We start from the raw sequence: 23,706 nt of genomic DNA on the forward strand, positions 1-23,706 counted from the left end.
CTTAACCTTAAGTAAATCAGGAAAACAACAAACAAAGTGGAAAGAAAATGAGACAGAGGTAGAGGTGGAGAAAGGAGTTATGGAGAAAATACAGGGGAGAGACCCAGACCCACCAAGATTAACAGGCTAACACAGACAGACAGGAGGGACGGAGGGTCGTAAACAGAGAGATAAACCCCAGTTGACAGCCTGACACCCATGGCCGGTGTACCTACCCAGGATGTCATCAAAGGTGGCGTGCTCATGGTCCTGGACACACAGAGACCAATCAAAATGAGGTTCATTGGATAGGACAGCAAAACATTGCTCACAGTGTCTTCAACCCAGCCGAGAGCTTAGTTCTTGTACAGTATGGTGACGGCTGTGTGTGTGGTGGAGGTGCGCATGTGAATGTGTGAAATGTGCGTCCATATGTCGGTATGTTCGTCAGCGTGTGTGTGCGAGCATGCGGGTGTGTGTGTGCGCGTGACTCACGTAGAGGATGGGGATGATGGACGGGTCATCCCTGCGGATGATGGTGGGCACGTACTCTGCCTTGGGGACTTTGGAGGAGATCAGCTAGAGGTGAAGAATGGAAGGAAGAGAGGAACCACGGAGGGAGGGTGGGAGGGAGGGAGGGGGTGGGAAGGGAAGGGAGAGAACGATGGGAGAGACACATTCACCTCAGTCCCCAGAGTGCTCCATCTCAACTAATGCCCGCGAGGCAGTGAACCAACGTCCATGTATTATTTACACTGCTTCATCCAGTGAGCAGCCCGCATCTGTCTTACAGTAGACTGGCCGTGGCATGGAGAAATGACTCCGTCTACGATCAGTCGAGCCTGTTGTCGTTCTCTCACCATGATCTTGGGAGGGATGAAGTCGTCCCCCTCGCAGGCCAGCCTCTCCATCTCCCGCTCCTCCTCCCAGTCCATGTCGTCGCACCCCCCCTCGTCCAAGGTCCCGCACGAGGCCTGCAGCTCCCCGCCTGCGACCCCCCCGGGGGAGATAGTGGAGGAAGAACGCGGTTAAAGAGCGAGAAAGAAGGGGAGGATGGAAAGAGAGAGAGCGAACGAAGAGAGGGAAGAATAGTGTTGAAAAGAGAAAGGAGGGAGGGGACGGGGTGGAGAGTGAGAGAAAGAGAGAGAGAGAGAGAGAGAGAGAGAGAGAGAGAGAGAGAGAGAGAGAGAGAGAGAGAGATGGCAGCAAAAGACCTCCAGGAGCGGACGAAGTGAAAAGGTTGAGGGGCGACGATGAAAGAACAGATAAAGGAATAAGACAGCCGCCAGAGAGAAACGGAATGTACAGAGCAGAGCGGCGAGGGAAGGAGCGAGAGAAGAAAAACTGTGTGTGTTGGGGGGTGGGGGGGAGGAAGGAGGAAGGAGGAGGGGGGTGACAAGCGAGATCAACGGCTCATGTCAGTCATCCAGAGAGGGAAAACAGGGCAGCCGTCAGAGAGAACAGCAGTGACTTAAAGAGGAGGAGCGGTTTCAGAGTCATCAACATCAGCTCTCCTTCACACTCGCATAGACGCACTGGCTTAATGCAGATGGGGCCACAACAGAAACAGAAACACAGTTAAAAACACGCTGGCGACGACACAGAGACGTAAAACACATGCCGACACCGACTAACGCACAGTGTACACACACACCCGCTCACCCACGCAAACCTGCTGCACACGCTCCATTTCAGACAGATACTCACAGAGAGAAAGAACACCACAGACTGTGGGACAGACCCACGGCCATTGGGGGACAGACAGACAGGGTCAGAGTCAATAGCAGAGACAGCTTTCACTGCGTGTTTGTGTTTGTGTGTGTGTGTGTGTGTGTGTGTGCAAGAGAGAGAGAGATTGAGTGAGGCAGACAGACAGAAAAAGAGCAACAGAAAGTGTAGAGATTTTGAGAATGTGCATAAGAATGAGATTGAGTATGTTTTTTTGTTGTATGTGTAGGCATCTGTGTGTGTGTGTGTGTGTGTGTGTTGACTCACTGTCTCTTGGGTCATGAGGAGAGTCAGCCTTGACAGGGGTAGGGTCACTCCAGGAGCGGTTGAAACTCTTCGCTCTACGCTCGGCAAATGCTATAGTGCAGGTGGGGAGAGAGCGTCACACACTCACACGCCGCACACACACACACAAACACACCCTGAGCACACACACCCCTTGAGCACACACAGACACACAGCCTGAACATTCTTCCCCACATACTGTACACACACATACACAACCTAAACCTTCATACACACATACAGTACACACACACACCTTGAACACACATACACAACCTAAACCTTCATACACACATACTGTACACACACACACAACCTGAACATTCATATGCACATACTGTACACACACACCTTGAACACACACATACACAACCTAAACCTTCATACACACATACAGTACACACACACACCTTGAACACACATACACAACCTAAACATTCCTATGCATATACCTACTGCTCACACACACCCTGAACACACACATACACAGCCTGAACATTCACACGCATATACTGCACACTCACACACTTTGAACACACACACACCCTGAACACACGTACACAACCTGTACATTCACAAGCAAATGCCCACCACAACTATACAACCGAAAACCCCACAACCTGAACACACACACACCCTAAACACACACACAGAGGCACACTCACAGAACACACCGACACACCGTCACCCCTTTCTTGAGTACACACAGGAAGTGTTGAAGGTAGGAGCTATGTCCAGCCTTCCTCCCACCCACACAGATCCAAACTATCCTACGGTCTCCATGTCGTTAGCATAACGATGTCAACGTGACATTCAGCAGGTGTAGACAACCCACACGTAAAACACACGCACACACCACTTCTCATCCCTTCGTTAAACCCATGCAGTTTCTCACGTACACTTTTACAACATGTGCACAAAGGCGTGCAGAAAACAGAGTCACAGTAAACACACACATCACACAGGGGAACATGAGTTCTACATACACATGCAAAAACAGCAAAACATTGATGGGGGGCGGAGGTAACACAAAAGTGTTTGATAAACGCACACAAACACACACATCAGTGACTCACTCTGTGCCTTCATTCTCCGGCTGCCCACCATCCTAAGATGCTTCCGAAAGTTTCTGTGGGCAGAAAGGGAAGAGAGAGAAGGGAAGGCAAACCATGAAAGAGACAGTCAAAATATTGTTTTTTACATGACACAAAGCTAAGGTTGAGAAGACAGGAAGAAAGAGACGACAAAGACAAACAGATGTATTGCTCAGTACCAACAAACAACAGTACTGTGCTAACCTCCTAGACTTACTTTGGACACTATGAAAACTTAGCCCGACAATAATTAATGCTGGCCCAACATACTGATGAGGATGACCCTATGATGACCCTGACCCTAACAGAATCGCAATAGAAAAAGGATTTATGAACTGGCCTCAACAGTGTTTCAGTATTCCACAGGATTACCTCTGAGAGACCACTCTCTAATTGCCATTATTACTGTGTAACATTCTCTGTTACCCTTCCTGTCTTCCACGCATTGCACATCTGCCGTACGTTAGCCTCTAATTGTTCTTTTGGAGAAGATGAACACAAGTCCTGTCAGTTTTACATGTAGCCGCTCTACGCCCCTACACACGTCTTTCTTCTTCCTTAAGAAAGGCATACGGACAGCTAATGATGTCAGTCCTCTTTGTGTGTGTGTTTGTGTGTGTGTGTGTGTGGTGTGTGCGTGCGTGCGTGGGTGGACAAACGTGACACCAGAGAAGGCCACAGAAACAGTGTCCTTCTTTCACCTGAGACCCCAGGTGGGGAATCTGTCAGTTTATAGTTGAGCCACACCAAATTATAATAATTATAATTGGAATTCAGAACCCTGTGCTATTGTCTTTTTCTTCGCTTCAGCAAAGTAATCAATAGCTGTATAATTTGATTTGAATTTCTTACCCAAAACCTTTGAATAAAATTCATTTTACTGTCCAAACACTGTAAATTCAATGCTAAACTGTTGATCCAAACCAAGCTCTTCTTTGATGGCTGACTAGGCCTAGTTATTAGCTCAGTGAGTCACCTGACATGAGTATGTGAGGCATGAGAATGAAGAAGGCCTCTGTCCTTTTTCCCCACATGTCCATAGAGGAGAGACCGACCCAGGCTTGGTAATGAGGGGATGAAAAGAGAGAATCCACCCCGAGGCCCACTCAGTCTGTTGGAGATGACTCACAGGCCTCCATCTCCCTCCTCCTTCCCATGCTAGCTATCTCTCTCCTCCCTCTTACCTCCCACGTACATCTCATTAACTCTTTTTCCTTTCGTTGTTTGGCATCTCACATACTTCCTCGCTCCATTGTCCCCCGTCTCCGTTGTCGTGATGTCCTCTGACATCATCTCTCTCATTTTGTTCTGTGGTTCTGTCCGAGGGCTCTACGGCTCTAGTGCTGAAAGCATGCTTTCTCCCACTCTGTCTCTCTTCTGTATTTCATCCCTTGTGTTCTCCGATACAGGATTCATGTTTGCTGGAGGCTTCTCCAATATTGTCCTCTCTTTCCCCATCTATTCCCCTCTTTCTTGTGCCTCTTCCGCTCTCTCTCTCTCTCTCTGTCTCTCTTTCATCCCCTTATCCCTCTCTTGTCAGAATCTGCCAGACAGCCCAAATCGTTCTATTGTTCCTCCATTAATCAGACTTGAGCTCCGTGTCACCGTGACCTTCTACTGCAGCACCGAGCACCGTGAGCTTGCTCGTTGAGCACCAGTCTCTGACGATCCCAGCCCTCACCTACCCAGCCGGACCCCGGAGGGGAGTCACACCCACACTGACCAGTCCAGTAACTAGCTCTAGCCACATTAGCGCAGAGCTTCACAAGTGGCTTCACCAACTATTAGCATTTCCCCAACCATTAGCATGAGCTTGCTATCTGACAAAACCTCACATATGGTCCATCGTCAGCACTTGCACTCCTAGTAAATCAAATGCTCACTGCAGTAAGATGATACCAAAATGTCAGCAACAACAGGCCAGTGAAGATGCATGTACAACTACCATCTGCCCTCAACGCAACAGTGCAACATACTTTAAGGGAGGCTAACTTTTTCACACTTTCAGGGTGTACTTTCTTATTTAAAGCCAACAGCTGATCTGACATTCTCCTGGGGGGGGGGGGGGGGGCAGGGCATTTTGAGTGTCTTGCTTGTTACATTTGAGAGGGTTTGGGACCAGGGACAATAGCAGTGAGGGAAAGCCAACACTAGCGGTAGCACATCTAGCACACAACCCTGTGGCTAGGGACACGGTACCTCTGGATGACATCTGCCGTTTCCTGATCCCTCTCTCTTCTCTTTTTCTGCACAAATCCCCGGAAAACCCTGCCGGGACGTGGCACAGAATTAAAGGATGAGGGGAGAGAATGGCAGGCTTAGCATGAGGAGGGCGCAGAGCGTGACGCGCGGCCCGCTAGCTACCATAGTTAGCTGCCAGCCCGGGGTGTTAGCACTACCGCTAGCTCTGCTGGTTTTAGCTGGCTCTGTTGGTGATGTGGGGGCGGGGGTGGGGGATAGCATTGAATGGACATCAGAGGGTAGCATGATTGGACAGGCTTTTTAAAGTTGGTTTGATGGGTTTAGCTTAGGTTAGCATCAGGTTAGAGGGTAAGACAACAGAAGGTAGGCCTAGCTACAGGGTTTTGTTTGAGTTTGTTCTTTGTTCTTTTCTTACTATTGTCAAGGGGGTTATTTCAGAAAGCAGGGTTAACATACTCTGAGTTCAAACCACAACTGGGTTGACTGACTCTGAGCACGTGGTAAAAATGTGTTCAGTCGACTGAGTCTAATAACATTGAGTAAAACTCGCGAGCACGAGCATATAAAAAGCCCTCATCAATGAATGAAAAACAGATAACTACGGAGCCCCTAAAGGGACATAGGGAAGAAAAAAAGATTATTGTGCGCATTAGAAACTTTCTTTCTTCTCAGACACTGTTACTTGTAGGCGAGGTGGAGGCTCGAAAACCACAATATTTGGTGGACGGTGGATCACCAATAAAAAAACAGTGAGAGTTGCAGCATATCGTTGCTGCCACCAACTGTGCTAGCAATACCCCGAGTCGAGATACAATTTGAAAACAAAAGCGTTTTGTCATGAACAGTATTAAAGTTTGGACTGATAACGAGGACGTAGAGTGTAGCTATTGCGTGGGAGCTTGTATTTCCAGTTTTTGACATATGATGATGATATATGCACATTATTAAATATGTGTATAACTAAATATATTTAGTTATACACTGTGTTCTGCGGTTATCTAAAGGTAGGATTATGTTATCCTGTATTCCATGCAGTCAGGGCATCTCCTCCTCCTGCACCCATGTGGACAATGCGATGTTGAGACAGCGCTGAATTTTGAGTTAAGATTTGAGTTGGATTTTACAAGTTCTTTTTTTTTTATCACTCAGTACAAGCACAAATAACACTGCTGGATTGAATGATAATGATGATATGGAGTGGAAAAAACGTGTGTGAGGAAAACAAAATATATAAATATTACGAGTAATCGTTCTTCCTTTCAGCAGTCTGACTACAGTACGGTCATCTGTGTTGCCAATTCCCACTGTCTCCAAAATGTGCGTAGGCGTAGGCCTGGGTACGCATGGGTCAGAGTTTGCGTGGAAGGTCGCATATTTTAGCCTGGTTCTAACCAGACCCTTGTACATTTCATTTGTACAGAGGGGCTGGGATCGCTCCATTGACAAGCGTTAACTTCCTTGAAGTTGAAGTTAACTCTGTTGAAGTTTAAAACTAATGGATCTGCTTAAACCAATCGCTAGCGTTCGCCTTAGCCAACTCCTTCACCACGGAGATAGCTGCCGTAGCTGGAAAATCAAACTTTTCTCGAAACCCATGGGGAGGAGGGCCACAACATCATGACCACCAACAAAACTCTGCAAAGATTTTTCTTCCTCCGGCTTTAACATATGGATATTCGGCAGTGTTGCCACAAGCCCAGAATAGCTTCGCTCGCATCTTTCTCCGCCGCCATTACTGAACTACAACTCAAACTAGTGCACGACATCAACGTCATTGTTCTCAGCCACACCCTCTGTTCGCTGATTGGACCTACAAAAAATGTGTTTCTGAAAACCGACTGATGCACTGAAATCCCAGACCTAGTACAGAAGAAAAATCCAAATTGAGTATGCCACGTTTATAAATGAGACCCCTAGTCAAGACAGATATATCCCGTGGCGCCAAAACAGACAACACAACTTCAAAATTCATTTTTTATGTCTTTCTAGATAACAGTAGGGACGACTTGCAAACAAACTTTTAATGTCCTTATAAGTAAGTCCAAGGTGGATACAGCTATGTATATACAGCTCAACTAAGCCTCTTTCTGTCATTTCCATGCATAAAAAGAGAAGATCTAATGTACGCTTCTGTGCATGCGGTATCCACCAAATACTTAAGCGTTGTAACGCACCAGAATTTTTTTTTCAAAAACTGGCCATTTCACCCCAGTGGAATAAAAGCAATATGACTGCCGAACATGCCAAATATGAACCGATATTTAATTTAAAAAATCAATACCACTGCAGCAGTTTTCTAAATGTGTGTGTGCGTGCGCAAATTGTATATATTATTTAGGTGCAATGAACAGGATAGCTTCACAGAGTACGTTACCATAGTAACTGAGTCAGAGAAATGCTGAACTGGCTCTTTGAAACCCTAAACCAAGAGTTTCCATCAACTTTTAGTTAACTAACTCAAAGTATTCACTAAACCCGCTTTCTAAAACACCCCGATGGTGCTCATGTCCTGTTTGTAGACCTGGTTTCAGTGTGGTCTGGCTCAGACACAGGGCTCCTGGGCACTCGTATTTGCTTGATGGCAAAGCCTGCATTAGGGCACAGCAGGGTTGAGCTGCTGACAGCGATTGGACCAGCAAACACACAGCTGTTAATCTGAGGCGGACACCGCCCATGAGAAGAATGAGTCATTGTAGGTTGTTTTTCTGTCCGGTCATGTTCGAACGTAACAACCACAGTCAGGATGATAGGGGTTGGCGGTTTGACGACAAACACACATACAGTACACCCCTGCCTGTTATTCGCTCAGCGGTTACAGTAGAGTCATGTGACTTCAAACACCCAGCCTTGACAGGGGGTTAGGGTCCAAGGGTTAGGGATGAGGTCAGTAGTAAGCTGCTAGTGGAATGGAGTGAATACTCACGATATCCTGCGGTGGCCATCGACGGTTTGCGTGAAACAGAGGGAGAGAGGGGAAATGTTCAAATAGGGATCAGTGAGTTAGAGAGCCAGAGAGAGAGAAAGAGAGAGAGAGAGGAGAGAGAGGAATAGAGGGAGAGCCAGAGAAAAAAGAGAGGACATGAGCGCGAGAGGAAGAATCAGAAAGAGGAGGCAGAGGGAGGAAGACAATTAGAGCATGGAGCAGGGAGAGTGAAGAGGTCAGTGTGTCCCCGGAGAGGCAGGTGTTAGAGGCAGCGGGATGTCCTTCACCAACATCTGTCTCCCAAAGGTCACTCTGACAATGTGTATTACCCCCTATGGACTAAATGTGTGTGTGTGTCTATCTTCCTTTCCCTCCCTGTCCTTGCATGTGTGTGTGTGAGAGAGAAAGAGAGAGAGAGAGAGAGAGATAGAGAGAGAGAGAGAGAGAGAGAGAGAGAACGTATAGGAGAGAGAGAGTAGGAGAGAGAGAAAGAGAGTAGGGGAGAGAGCGAGATAGCAGGACAGAGAGAAAATGGAGTTGGTGTGACGCCTTTGCGATGCATGTAACGTTTGCGCATGGTACTCACGCCTGCATGGTTGTCGTGGCGGTCTGGAAACTGAACATGTTTTCCTTTGGAAACCAGTTGCTGTCTTCTGGGGACGGATAGAACAATGAATTGACGTTAAAGCAGTGTCCATGAACAGGTAGAGCGGTATATTAGGTAGAGGATGGAGTTGATACAGCACGACCAACAACAGCACCATTCCACATATCCACTCCACAGAGGGAGAGAGGAAGAGGGGGAGACACAGAGGGAGAGACGGAGAGACGAACTAGTCAGAAATACAGACCACGTCACATCCAGCCTTCGACACCAACCCAGCCCCCTCCCTCCCGCCCTGCCCATACCCCACAACACCGACCCCCACCCCTTGGATTTCGGCGCCTCTCCCTCACTGCGACCTCTCCCCCCTCACCTCTCTCCAGCCCAGTCATCCGGTCCACACTCCACATCTGCTCTAGGCGCTTGTGCTGCTTGCCTGCCTCGCGGGTGGAACTTTCCAGATCCAGGGAGCCCTGGCTGCGTGACGGGGCCCCCCCACAGGAGTCGCACGCCAGGCCGCCGCACTCCTCGCCCTTGCCCCCTTCGCCCCAGCCCCGGATGTTGTGGGCACTCACTGAGCTCTGCAGCGGGGGCTGGGAAAGGTGGTGGTGGTGTCCATGGTGACCGCCGCCCACGCTCAGACTGTGATGGTTGCTCCCACCGCTGGCCCCGCCCCCTCCTCCACCCCCGCTGCCGGAGCTCCCCCCCGCATGGTGGTGGTTACCGGCATGGTAATGGTTGCCGTGGTGATGGTTGCCGCTTCCGGCACCCCCACTTCCATGGTGGTGGCGGAGGTGGTGCTGGGTGGGGGAGGAGGAGGAGGGGGAGGTCGAGGGCTGGACCAGGGTGCTCGGGTGGTGGGGGTCCCGCGAAGACGAGGGAACCCCCTTTAGGACATCCAGTTCCAGGCTCTCCTTGCTGCCCCGGCCGCTTCCCAGCATGCCGTGCTCCCCGGTGATGGTGTAGACGCGTGCAGGCTGCAGGGCGCACTCCACGCACTTCTGCTGGTCCTCCTCGGCCGAGAAACTCCGCTCGAGGGAGAGCCGGACGGGCTTGCCTGAGGAAATGCCGGAGGTGGTGGTGGTGATGGAGGGGGGCGGTGGCTGGAGCAGACCCAGCGGAGAATTCACCAGGCTGGGATTGGATGTGGTCGGAGAACCCCTGAGGTGGAGGTGGGGATGGAGGTTGTTGTTTGGAGGACAGCTGCCCTCGAGGGACTCAGAGTCGGGACCCACCAAGGTATCAGTGAGTAGGTGAGCTACAGGGGGGGGGGGGGGGAGAGAGAAAGAGGTTATAAAAGAAGAGAGAGGAAAGAGGAGGGAGAGAGAGAGAGGGGAAAAAAGAAGAGTGGGGGGAAAGATGGACAAAGGAATAAAGTAGTGACATTAAAATTAGGATGAGTTTGAGGTCAAGAAGAGAAATGATCCACTGGAACCACAATGAACAGGACTGGAGGGATGACAGGGGCGCTGACCTGATCCGTTTCGGTTTTCAGGGTGTGTGTGGGACAGGTACTCTCCAAATGCTCGGGCTGCTCTGTAGGGACACACACATGACACACACGCACATTAACACACGGGTGGAGGGAACGAAAGAGAGAGGGCGAGGGAACGAGCACAGGAGTGAGAGAGGACGCGGGAGGGACACACACGGGCCAAAGGAGAGAGAGGGAGAGAGAAAGAAAGTGAGGCAGAGGGACGAGGGGAAGGGAGGGATTAAGAGAACGGTCGAGAGAAAGAAAAACCGAAATAGGAAAAGAGAGGGATAAGGAGTAGGGAGGGATTAGAAAGACGGGGAGGATTGTACACTTAATTGCCTGCTTTTGTAGGATGGTGCCACCCACAGATTAAGATGTAGCTGTATTATCGCTGAACTCCAGACGGGCTAAGAGAGAGGGAGTGGAAGAGGAGTGGGGGGGGTGAACAGGGGAGGTGGAGGTGGAGAGGAGAGAAGGGGGGGAGAGAGAGATTCACAGAGGGAGAGTGAGATGCAGAGATGGAGAGACAGGGAGGGAGGGACAGAAGAATGGGCAGGGAAGGGTACATAAAGAGAGTAGGAGAGAGAGCGGGAGATGGAGAAACGAAGGATGCCGCAAAAAAGGCTTGGGTGGACTTCATCTCATGACCTCAGACGTCCTGTGCTGACACTAAGTTGACACACACCCCTCTCTCTGGGGCAAACGTGTGTGCTTCTGTGTGTATATCTAACTTCATGTGAGTCCGAGAAATAACGTGTCTGTGTCCATGCCTGTGTGTGTGTGCATATCGACTGAGGGAAAGACCTACAGACAGAAGCACTGCTGAACGTGGAGAAGCTCCATGACTCCCCTGGGAGTCCATGACTCCCCTGGGAGTGATGGTGGCTGAGCGGTTAGGGAATCGGGCTAGTAATCTAAAGGTTGCCAGTTCGATTCCTAGCAGGGCCACATGACTTTGTGTCCCTGGGCAAGGCAATTTACCCTACTTGCCTCGGGGGAATGTCCCTGTACTTACTCTGGATAAGAGCGTCTGCTAAATGTAAATGTGTGTGTGTCATGTGTAAAGTACTGCCTCACGTCTTTACATACACGCTCAACTCCACTTTGCACACGCACATCCGCGTGCACACAGCACGATGACACTCGGCGCCATTTCAAATGCTGGGCCTCGATCGCAAGAAAAAAGACGTGTTTCAGAGAACAGCCTGAGATCGGAGAACTGCTACTATTAAACTGTCTGTTTTCATTAGCAGGTGAAGGCGGGAGAGAAAGCTACTCAATATCAGAGTCGGAGTGAAATAGATGACGGAGAAACAGCAGGGGGGGCTGCAACAAAAACAATGGATGACAGATGAGTCAGACAGTTTAGAGTTTGAGTGTGTGTGTGTGTGTCGGGGGGGGGGGGGGCACAAGAAGAGGGGAAACCAGGAGAGGAGACAAGCACAGACAAGGAGAGAGAGACAAACAGAGAGAGACGAGGAGAGGAGCCAAGGTGAACAAGACACAGGGAAGGAGAGGCAGACTGCTACGGGAGACGAGGAGAAGAGAGGACGGAAGGGAGACGACGGAGGAGTCAGGTGAGGCGCCGCTCTCTCCCGTCTGACTGACGGGACTACAGAGAGACACAAGCCCAGTTGATGTGCAGCATCACAAACAGACAGCGTGAGGGAGCTGCGCGTCCGTGCCGAAACGGATCGCGGCGGTCGGCGGTGGAGACGGAGGAGACGCGTTTGAGACTAATCTGAGAGAAGATGACAGGAGGCTTTCATCTCAGCTGCATCGCCACCCCATGCAGTACGCATCTGTGTGACTGTGCAGGGGGGAGAGGGGTGCTGCATGTGTGTGAGATATGTGCGAGGTGTGTGTGTGTGTGGGGGGGGGGGGTGTGTGTGTGTCTGTGAAAAGGAGATGCATCCCTGGCCCAGCTTCTGACGGATGAGGATTAGACCAAGGGATGAGCCTCCTGTAAGAGAACGACATCACTTCCTGTCGGCCCCCTCAAACCGGGGATAAGACCCACGCCATCTCACATAAATATACACACGGAAGAGCTGTGGGTCTATGTATAAATGTACTCCTTATCCCTGACAGCACTGTTAATTATTAAAGCAAGCACAGCCACAAACTGAGTTGCAGACTCCTTAAGAGAACCCTGAGCCTGAGATTCCTGCCTGTCTGCCTCTCTGCCTGTCTGTCTGTCTTTCTGCCTGTCTGTCTGTTTGTCTTTCTGCCTGCCTGTCTGAATTTCTGCCTGTCTGTTTGTCTTTCTGCCTGTCTTTCTGCATCCCTTCTTGTCTGTATGTCTATCTGTCTTTTTGCCTGCCTGCCTTCTTGTCTGTCTGTCTGTCTTTCTTCCTGTCTTTCTTCTACCTGCCTGCCTGTCTACCTGTCTGTATTTCTGCCTGCCTTCCTGTCTGTCGGTTTGCCTAACCATCTGCCTTTCTATCTGTCTCCCTACCTGTCTCTCTCTTCTTCCTTTCATCGTACAGATTTTCTCTTTAGTGACCCCCTATGGTGCTGCAGATGACATAATGCTTTTAGATGTTCCGTGCCAGAGCAGTTGTGTGTGTGTGTGTCTCCCTCCAATTTGAGGGCGTCACAGGAGGGGCTCGACATGTGCACAGCCTTGTCATCCAATCATAATCTAACCGTACACCACTGCAATCCTGTCACTGCACCTTGGCTTTACAGAGGCAGTCTCTCTCCATGACTATAGCCAGAATGTGTGTGTGCATAAAAGAGAGAGGTGGAGAGGAGAGAGAGAGAGACAGAGAGAGAGAGAGAGAGAGAGAGAGAGAGAGAGAGAGAGAGAGAGAGAGAGAGAGAGAGAGAGAGCTGTAATCTAGCCAGTCAGATGGTACAGACCTGGTACAGATTAAACTGGTGTGGTGGAAGGGCTCTCTTTCTGAAGCTCCCAGACTTTTTCATTTTTCTCTTTTTTATTATTCAAAGGCAAGAGGCTTTCATTAAAATCAACAAAAAGCACACACACACACACACACACACACGGTGGCCTGGGAGACGTCATCCATAAACCATGAGTGTAAACAGAGGAGGAGGAAAGGCAGAGAGAGAGAGAGATAGTAAAGAGAGAGAGAGAGAGAGTGAGATTAAACGTGTGCTTTTTTGAGGAGGAGGGGGGGATTGTGAAAATGGGTGAGAGAAAAATAAGGAGAGACGCAGAGAGAGGACGAGGCACGCTCTCAGACGTGAGACGAGGAAAGAGGAAGGCCAGGAAAGCGGTGTGACTTTGGAGGAGGGAGGACAGAGAGGATGAGGGGAGCGAGGCTGGGAGGGAACGACGACGACAGAGAGGAAGTGGAGTGTGGAGAGTAGAAAGAGGCAAAATTACAAAAAGAGAGCCAGAGCCAGCCGACCGCAGAGAGGGGGGAAGTGGAGCACAGTGGGGAGAGAGGAGAGAGATGGAGATGACAACCGACTGTGCCTGCAGACACACACTAACACAGACACACACGCATCCAAGATCATTGTCACTGTTTCTGGGGTGAAGAGATATGTTCAGTACCTGGGTTTGAACAGTGATAACAAAGAACATCCCGCCGTGTTCATGAACTTTGCCAGCCCGGATAAGACAACATGACACAGCCACACAGACCGGCACAGCTCTCTGGTGCTGTTGACGTCTGTGAGGGACTGACGTTGCTTGAGGAAAGATCTATGGCTTTGAAGTGTTCGAGGCACTGCCCCACCATGAACACAGGGGGCGCTACTTTCCTTTCTGACCGGTCAGTCAAGAATGAGTTGGCTGACAACTCCCATTCTCTCTCTCTCTTTCGACTCGTCCTTTTTGTCTTCTTTGACTTACACTTAGATCTTAAAATTACGTCTTGGAAACGTTTCAATGGTCATGGTTCTCCGTACTACGGCACAGAAACAGACCATGGCCGGCTTTCCCAGATTCGTTAAGAAGCTTTTAACGCTAAGAGCTTCTTAGGAACGCTCTAGAACGCTCTTAGAACGCTCCGAAGAAGCTCTTAGCGTTAAGAGCTTCTTAACGAATCTGGGAAACCCGGCCCGTGTCTTCTCCGGCGACACCTCCAGCTGGTTCTAACGCGACAGTCCCATTTAGGGCTCCCATTTGGCTTCTTCTCCCAACCATAAACAACGACCTGGAGAGAACGGTCGGCCAATCAAATCCCCCCGCGGCTGCGCTAACGGAATCCTTTTTCTTTATGATTTCTTCTCTCGAGCTCAGCCCTTCTAAGTCACAGGGCTGACGACCTCTTGAGAGTGCTTCTGGACCGGAGGGCAGTAAGCGATTGTGGACTCACGTAAGAGGCGTATTATGGAGCACGGGGGGTCGGCGCTTCCGATGGGAGCAGCCGTTAAAGCGTCCCCTCGAGTGACACTCGAGGAGCCCTTGCCACCACGGTTGCCACTCCTGACGCATGGCACACACTCACGCACGCCGACACGTACACTTGCATAACACCCATCCAGAGCACTGGAGAGCGGCTTCGTGGCTGAAGTGTCACACAGTCATTTGTATCATCGCTCACCAACAACGCAATTACAGCAAGCACCCTCACAGGTTCAAATAAAGAGAGAGAGAGAGAGAGAGAGAGAGAGAGAGAGAGAGAGAGAGAGAGAGTTTTGCAGGTCAGCAGCATCTCAGGCTAGTTGATAAAAACTTTTAGAACCGTAAATGTACCATGTGTCAAAGACATACGAATATAAAGATGACAGAGTGATGTACTAGTTGTTAATGAATGGCTGACCAGGGGCCAAGCATATTTGGTCGACTGAATCTACTTGCATTGTTTTCATCCTTCGTGAAAGATGCGGCAGAACAAGCTTTTCGTTTATCGTGAAATCTCTCTTCCTTTCCTTTTCTGGATGCTTCTGTCCTGTGGCCTACAGCTGATCTTCATTCTCTCACTCTCCTTTACAGAAGCACGTTTGTGTTCTCCCTCCAAGTCTCGCTATTCCCAGGTACAAGGCTGCAGGTCAAGCTTGATTTCATCCCTCGCTTTTTTTCTCTCCCTAGTTCTCTTCCGCCTGAGGGCTCAGTGTGACCTGTTTCGTAATCAGGATGGGTGCAAACACAGACACACACACACACACCAAACAAGATGGCCATGTTCTCATTTGCATCTCACTCTGCGTCAGTCTATCTCACTCTCTGAACTATCCAATCAACACATCAGAAAAGCTAGACACTTAGCCGAGCGAGAGAAGATTGATTGGCTGAGAGGAACTATATGAACTCAACAACCTCAAAACCAAGACTGATCTGTGAACTTAAGCACATTCCTCCACATTCCACACCCCCACATCCAGCTTGTCTGTGTCGGTACAGAGCATAATGCTGCTTTGCTACTGTTCTGTGTTTGTGTTTGGGGGCGCACAGTAAAACATACAGTTCAACTGCACTATATGTTACGTTACTCAGTGATGACTCAGCCACACTCATACCTCTGTGTGTGTGTGTGTGTGTATCCCACCCCGGGTGTCTGATTAGTCCCCTTCCGGCGCTCTTTAGCAAGGTTAAACCCCTTCAGGGTGACCTAGCATTTTCTGACACCAAATCAGCTGGTGGATGAGTCAGACGGTAGAGGGTGGAGAGAAAGAGAGAGAGACCTCACCCTCGCAGTTGTGGAGGAGCCCAGCCGACCTCATCCATCAGACAGACAGACCCAGGCCGGGGGAGCAGTGAGCTTGGCCATATGGTGGGCCAACGCTGCACGTCCACACGCGGGGTCTATTTCTCCTGGGGATGCCTTGCTGGGTGCTGAGTGTCTGGCAGCGTCTGAGGTGAAACTGAGGGGGTGGGGGGGGGGGGGGGAGCGGGGGTGGGGGAGCGCCAACAAAGCCCTGAACTGTGATGCAGGGGGGTAGACATTACTCAAGACTGTGCAGTTGGCAGGGGGGGGGGGGGATTATGCAGGGGGTTGGGGGGGTGAGGTCATCGGGGGCCATTTATGGAGCTAAAAGGGTAGGCGAACGTTAAGGAGTACATGTGGATAGTGTGGCTTTAGGGGGTACAAGGAAAGAGCATACTGCCTACGGCTCTGGTCAAGCAGAAGGAGGGAGTGAGAGAGAGACAGAGAGACGGAGAGAGAGAGAGAGAGAGAGAGAGAGAGAGAGAGAGAGAGAGAGAGAGAGAGAGAGAGAGAGAGAGAGAGAGAGAGAGAGAGAAGACAGACAGACAGACAGACAGACAGAGAGAGAGAGAGAGAGAGAGAGAGAGAGAGAGAGAGCGAGAGAGAGAGAGAGCGAGAGAGAGAGACAGCAGGTAAAGCAGGGATGGGGACTGAGCTCCTGAGAGAGCACTGCAGACATGCAGTTCAGACATTACTAGCCGCTCATTGAGTGGCGGAGCCCAGTCTGCCCTTCAGACAGTCGACAGAAGAGCAGAACGGGGAGGAGAGGAGCGCAGGATCGGAGGATTCTGTGTTTGTGTGATGGCAGGACTGTGTGTGGTGAAGGAGACAGGAACGTGGCCACCTATAAAAGGGCATAGCAGGAAAGTGTGTGTGTGTGTGTCTGTGTGTGTGTGTTTAAGGCACCCAAGACCTTGACATTTTCAACGTAAAAAAACACGAAACAAGCTGTCTCCGAAAACCAATCATCTATGACATAGTCCACACGACACGTATGGACACGAATGTATGTGTGTGTTCCGTAGAGTGTCTGCACGTGTGTGAGGTGTGTGCTTGCATGTATGTGTTATTATTCGTGTGTGTCTGTGTGAGGGTGTGTGGTTCTCTTGCATTTATGAGGTCATCACTATGGGACAGGCAGATGTTAACAGTGTGTTATGTGATGTCAAGGGTCATGCTGACTGAAGCCATATTAGATAGGATGAGGGTTCAGCCTCAACCTGAGACTGTAGAAGCCTGTTAGCTCTGTTGTGTCAGAAGGGAGGCATACAGTGTATGTGTGTGTGTGTGTTTGTGTGTGTGTGTGTGTAAGAGTGTGTTTGTGCGTGTGACGTGCCCAGGGTCTTCTCTCTCATCATAGCCATTTTTGTGTTCGGCACGTAGCGCAGCCTGCCATGCACACGGAGAGTGGTACACACACACACACGCACACACACACACACGCACTGTAGCAGAGGCACATACACACCTGATGATGTAACAACATTCCTTCACACATCTAAGTCTGGACATCAAGGTCGTTTCAGTGACCTTAATCGAAAAAATGGTTAGATGATCTCAAATCATGAATTATCTGTCAATCGCTTCCTATTTTAACTTCTGAACGATTTATAACGGTCTGGGTTTCAACGGCAGTATGCGAGCAGACCCCGTCGTTCCCTGAAATCCATAAAGACTGCGGTTTGGGTTTCGGCTATTCGGTTCTAGTTCAGATCTGTTCGCGCATGTCTGCAAACGGACTGAGGAAAAAACCGGAGATTTACAACACGTGTTTATAGTGACATGTGAAAGCACGTTTAGACGCGGAGGAATCGTTAACCAGTCCTAAAGCCCAACACCTGCCAGAGAGACGTGAGTGTGCTTGCGTTCCTGAGTTTATAGGCATTCTGATGCCTTCTCTCTCCGGCGCGGTAACTCACTGCTGATCACCGAAGGCGAGTCAATTGCGTCTGATTGATAAATGAATAGTAAGATCATTTGTCCGCCGGGGGCGGGAGTGCAACCGAGACAGGGTGTCCGTTGGAAGGTCAAAAGCACATCATTACAAACGCCTTTGTTGCAGAAGAGTGGGCATCAGCGTGATAGCCTACACTGGGTTCAACACTTAAAACGTTTTTTTTCCCCGTTTTTTGAGCAATAGTCTCCTTTCAGAATGCGTCTGCGTCGCATTACAACCTTGTCCTGGCTACAACCAGGCTTTTAATTTGACTAACAATGCTCACATCTATATTTTGTGTCCTTCTGTGAGGTAGCATATATATACCCCATCCGAACCACCACACGTTGGTTCAATGTTTTCAGCATTGAAGTGGCTTGGTTAAACTGTGTGCGTGCACCTGTGTGCGTGCGCCCAGTAATGCTACAATACACGGGAATAACAGCCATTTAGGACACCTGCGGCAGTAAATGCCGTCGCTATTTATGAAATCCGGTCATGTCGCCCTGGCTGGCGGGAGACACAGCGACGGGCGCAGGGTGCAGATGCTCCAGGTGAACATCACGGGACGACAGATGTGGTGCGATTAGTAGGTGAAAGCGGCGATTTTACATGTTCATATGCGTTGTTAGGTGGCATCCACGCATAATAACTTGTCTTTGCCACAGACAATTGCAGCACGGGTCCATACTTAGTGTTTGACTGTGTTTGGTAACTTGACAGACAAAACGAAAATCAGCGCAGATGTCATGCAATCTGCGCAAAACATGCTATGTCGATCGATGGTCGGTCAGGATCGGGTACACTTACCTAACTTTTGCTGCCACGGAAGATATCGCATCGTTTCTCAAAGTCTTTCTTTTAGACACGGCAGTTCCCATGCTGGCATGGACACGACGCGTGCAGAAAACGGCTCATTCCAGAGATCCTCAACACGGAAAAAATGCGTCGAGAAAACACGAGAAGCTTCCAAAAATCCACGAAAAGCCCCGGGTCTGGGCACCCCACTGTTTCTAAAGTGTTTTGAGGTCCGCAGAGATCTCTTGTTGAAAATAGAATGCTTGAAAGCTAGGTGGACGCCTTGGTGAGATTTGAGTCGCCTCCTCGCCCCGCTGTCTTCAGGGTACTTGCGTAAGGTTATCAATGTGCAGAAAGATTCCACTCAGACACGCGCCACTCTCTCTCTCTCTCTCTCTCTCGCTCTCTCTCTCGCTCTCTCTCTCCCTCTCTCTCTCTCTCTCTCCCTTCCTCATTGATCTCCACCAAGGGAAATGGAACGGGGAGGGGTTTAGACTCGTGGTGTCATCATCATAAGGGGTGTCGGTGTGTGTAGGTGTCTAGGTGTGCGTGTGTGTGTTTGTGTATGCCTGTGGGGGAGGGGCCGGGGAGGAAGGAAACCCACAGAACCATATAAGGAGCCCATGCACCCACACTCCTTACACTTCCTTCATCTTGGTGAATTCCCACCGGGGACCACAGGTAATTGAGCCGACCTCGAACATTCCGAATTTGACAAGTACGCAACTCCTTACCCCGATGTCACCATGATTACATGTTGATGGCTACAGCGGGCATAAAACCAGCCAAATAGACAGTTTAGACTGTATCAAGTCATCTTGAGGTACATTCTGTAGTCCATCTGCTTAGAGATACTCTGACAGAAATCCATACTAAACAGATACACATGTTAATGTGTGGCTTCGTTGCTGTCGGCTGGTCCCATGAATCGTTAAGTCACAGGGCCGTGAGCATGCAAAGCTCAGCATGATGGGAGACGTGGCACTCGGTAAACAGAGACGGGCAGACAAAGCAGTAAGTAATGGGACCATCAGCCTTCAAACACCACATTGATCAATCAATCAATTCACAAATCAATCCGCAGCTGGATCGTCCTTGGGCTGCTTTCATTTGTGTGCGCGCGCGCGTGTGCGTCTGAGTGGACGAAAGACGCAGACACGCGTGCACTCCCACTACACAAACGCACATGACACAAAAAGGGGATCAATAAATAAAATACCCCCCCACTCCTCCCCAGAGTCTTCTGCTTGGGCCTGGAGGCAGTTAAGCAGTAAATAGTTTTAGACAGTAGTGAGGAGACTGGCCGCGTGTGGACAGACTGCAGATGAAGGAAGGGGGGGGGGGGGGGGGGGGGGGGGGGGTGACTGGGAGGGGGGGGGGTTGCCGAGGAGAGGAGCTCCAGATGACGGAGGGGAGATGGAGGGATGAATGAAGAGAGGAACAGCGTGGCTGCACCACACACTAAAGAAGAGTGCAGCAGGGGAACTGTTGCCAGATAGAAGCCACAATAGGAGGTCTTCGTTCCAGGAAGAGGGGAAAAAGAAACGAGGAGAGAGAATATGTGCGTGTTTCTGTGTGTGTTTGTGTGTGTGTGTGTGGGACTACAAAAATGTTCCTACACATAAAAAAGCAAATAAAAATGGAGGACGCAATGAAGAAGGGAATACCAAAGAAGTGAGAAAACAAGTTGAAAAAATTAAGGAGGTAAACGATAAGCTTCGCCAAGACCTCTAATCTATAAATGATGCGTCTTTCCTTTCTCTTTTGATTGACGAAACCACTGATCAATACTATGCTGATTACAGCTTCAAATTAAACCGGAGATTCACTCTTATCCATTTGGACGAGTCTGATTGTCCTACTAATTCACTCGTAAGAGACTATCTTATTGACTTCTGAAAGAAAAAATGTAAATGTCCTGCTGTGGTCATGGAAAAATTATTATGGCTTCTTAAAGCTTCCCACTGAGAGCCAGAAATGACGCTCTCCAGGGTCCTGAAACAGCAGGGCCTGCACTAGTAGCTATCCATGGTTCTGAAACAGAACACATTTTTGGCCAAGCAGTATGCTCCTAAATAGTATCCTTCTGTGCTTATGAGAAATAGCTGATTCGATCAGACTAGATGGGAACAGCTGCTAGGAGGGGCTCCAGGCTATTAGAGGTTTGAGAGCTTACCTTGAGGAATTAGGGAACGATAGGGTATAGTCGGGGAGACTCCACACTGGTATCACTGAAAGGTCCTGAGGGGGAGACGAATGAGACTGATATCTCCGACCCTGCCAGGGAGACCCACAGGTGTGATAGCAGCATCCCCCCCAGTGCCTCTCGGATGGTGGTATGGCAGGCGTGCTCGAGAAGGAGACAGAGCCGACCTTGATGCTTAAGGGGGATGGTTCAGCCAATCGCTGGAGCTGAATCTCACCCAGCAGAGTTCCTACACCGAGGTGACTGTGTCCTAGCAGAAAAGGGGTACGAGAAGATGTGCCTGTATAGAATTAGAGTGCATGAAATCAAACTCATAAACAACCCAACCCTCCTGCTATTGTCATTTGACATAGGATTTTAAGATCCATGGAATTACGGTTGTGTGTTGGATACATTTGTGTTGTTCACCTGTGTTTGTTACTGTTGTTTGGGGCCTCTGTCTAAAGAAAGACTTCCACCCCTGTGGGCTCACTTTTTTTCGAATTGGAATTTGAAAAAGGGACATCGAGGAGATGAGAATGTGGTGCTTTAATTGGAGTGGGCTCAACATGAAAGTATACTAGATACTAGATACTAGATACGGTATATGTGCTTGTATGACAGAGAGAGGAAGGTCCCGGAGGAACGGGGGAGATAAATGGCAGCAGTAAAACGAAAGAAAGGGAGGGATGAGATGGAAATCAAGTGTGGCCGAGCAGGGGAGATGTTCCCTGACAGATGATGGATCGTGCAATCGGCGAACAGTAAGCGAGAAAGGGATCGTATATGTTTGTGTATGTGTGGGTATGCTGAGTGCATGGATTTTGTGCTTTGGGTACTTAGCCATGTGTACAGCTGGAGTGTATGGTATTGACATGAGGGAAAGCCGACATGCAAATAGAGACTTACACACACTCTCACACACACAAACACAGACACGCACCCACACACACGCACACAAAACTGCCTGGTTCTCCTCCCCTCTCCTTTTCTCTCACTTCCCTCTCCCCTCTTCCTTTCTCCCTCCTCTCCCTCCTCTCCCTCCCCTCTCCCTCCCCTCTCCCTCTCCTCTCACTTCTCCTTCCTCTGCTCTCCCCCTCTCCTCCGGGCGGTCGAGCCAAAGCCACCAGTGAAAGCAACAAAAAAAAAACAACAAGGTCGGCCAGCACCCATCCATCCCATTCTCCTTCCTCTGCTCGCATGCTCTGTGCCTCGCATCCATCTCCCTGGAACAAGGCTGCCGTGAATATAATTACACTGGCCCAGCATACTGTAGTTGATGAGCCACTGTGAGCACATCCTGAAGCAGGGTGATGATGCCCTGAATGAGCTGCCAAAGGCAGATTTGATGTCAAACTCACTCGTCCCCCTCTTTCTCTCTCTCTCTCTCTCTCTCTTTCTCTCCCTCTTCGTTTCTCTCTCTCTCTCGCTTTACTTCCGAACGCCAATGTCTTTATGGGTACTGACTTTTTCAACATCGCTAGAGCAAGTTACTCTAAATCCATAGACTTTATATTTTTAATGGGGCAAACAATGGAAAAGGGACTTGGTGGATGTCACATAAAAGTGGTCCTTGTGATTGAAAGACAAGGTCTCTCTCTCTGTCCATCTCCGTTTCTGCTTTCTTACAGAGCAGATGTACGTCCTCATAACATCTATCACAGCTTGTAAATGAGCCATTTCGTTTGCATGAGCCAATTTGACGGGATGCTAATATAAACAAGCTTTTGATATCGATGGAATAGGTCACTTAGGGTGAAACTGGACCAAAACCCCATCATGGAGTGATAGAGATGGGCCATGTGAAGCTGACAGCAATCCACTGGAGCATGTTACTATGGACGCCAATGCAGAAACGACCGGCACACGGGACCCATTTTGAGCCAGGCCCCGCTTGAGAACGGCCCCTCTCATCTTCTCATGACATCCTCCTTCGATTGGGATACATCCAGTATCCCAAGGCCCCCTGCAACCACAGTTGTAACCACAATGTTAGAGAACAACCCCCCCCCAACCCCATTCAGGGAGGCCCAGCTCTGTGACTCTCTCCTGGGCTGACTCATCCTCCACCTCCCTAACATCTGTCTCACCCCCCCCCCCCCCCCCCCCCCCCCCCCCCCGCCACCACCACCATTGACCACACGCTTACGTATGCAGATGTCAGGATGCGTGGGAGGATAATTGCCATTCTCCCGGTTGACGGGAATCCCCTTCGGCGCCCACGCCTCCCCTCTGCGACATTTCCATGGCGTGACAGTGGTTGATGGCGGTGGGGGAATTCAGGTGGGGATGACACATTGCTAAAGGTCTCCATCTTGCTTGTTATGGAATGCCCGTTACTTGGGACTCACGTGGCTGCAGGCGAGCTGTCTGTGGTCACAATTCATCCTCTGACCCCCCCCCCCCCCTCCCAGGAGGCGAGCTCCTCTTCTCCCTGTTCCCTCATCGTCTACGGCACCTCCTTTTCCTACCAACATTTTATTTAAATTTTATTTTATTTTAAATTTCCTCCTAATTTCCTACCTTTTCCTACCTTCATACCTTTTCCGGCTCCCCAGACAAGCTCTAGAACGGCATGAAAGCTCTAGAACAGGGGTCGGCAAGTAACTTGGGCCACGGGCCAGTATTTTTCCTCGCCACTAGACGGCGGGCCAGAGTCTGGGTTACTGCCTATTTAGACGCTGCGATAGGTGCCCTTGCGATACGTGCACTCGCAACAACTAGGCCTACATGGAGAATGGGTAGGTCTACTACAAATAGCTAACGATAATAAACCATGTGCATGAGCCCATTGGTGGTCTGTTAACGAACTGTATCAACATGGTCGTCACTGTCATCCCAACGTGGTGGGTCGTCATCGTTGGTGCACAT

General features: G+C 49.8%; 1 protein-coding gene across 1 annotated transcript in view; it reads right to left on the reverse strand.

Annotated features, from left to right (window-relative positions):
* nsmfa (NMDA receptor synaptonuclear signaling and neuronal migration factor a) overlaps window positions 1–18,947 on the reverse strand; it is a 28,863-nt gene extending 9,916 nt beyond the window's left edge. Inside the window, exons 1-11 of the mRNA XM_047045930.1 lie at window positions 18,663–18,947; window positions 10,290–10,351; window positions 9,189–10,073; window positions 8,798–8,864; window positions 8,212–8,217; window positions 5,286–5,354; window positions 3,069–3,121; window positions 1,975–2,064; window positions 840–967; window positions 475–558; window positions 216–249 (exon numbers count right to left, since the gene is read on the reverse strand). Coding sequence (XP_046901886.1) covers window positions 216–249; window positions 475–558; window positions 840–967; window positions 1,975–2,064; window positions 3,069–3,121; window positions 5,286–5,354; window positions 8,212–8,217; window positions 8,798–8,864; window positions 9,189–10,073; window positions 10,290–10,351; window positions 18,663–18,733 — 1,549 coding nt within the window. The 5' untranslated portion in view covers window positions 18,734–18,947. The remainder of the gene's footprint in view (window positions 1–215; window positions 250–474; window positions 559–839; window positions 968–1,974; window positions 2,065–3,068; window positions 3,122–5,285; window positions 5,355–8,211; window positions 8,218–8,797; window positions 8,865–9,188; window positions 10,074–10,289; window positions 10,352–18,662) is intronic.
* Between the last annotated feature and the right edge of the window lie 4,759 nt (window positions 18,948–23,706).

This window comes from Hypomesus transpacificus, chromosome 22 (assembly GCF_021917145.1).
Source record: "Hypomesus transpacificus isolate Combined female chromosome 22, fHypTra1, whole genome shotgun sequence".
Classification (NCBI taxonomy): domain Eukaryota; kingdom Metazoa; phylum Chordata; class Actinopteri; order Osmeriformes; family Osmeridae; genus Hypomesus; species Hypomesus transpacificus.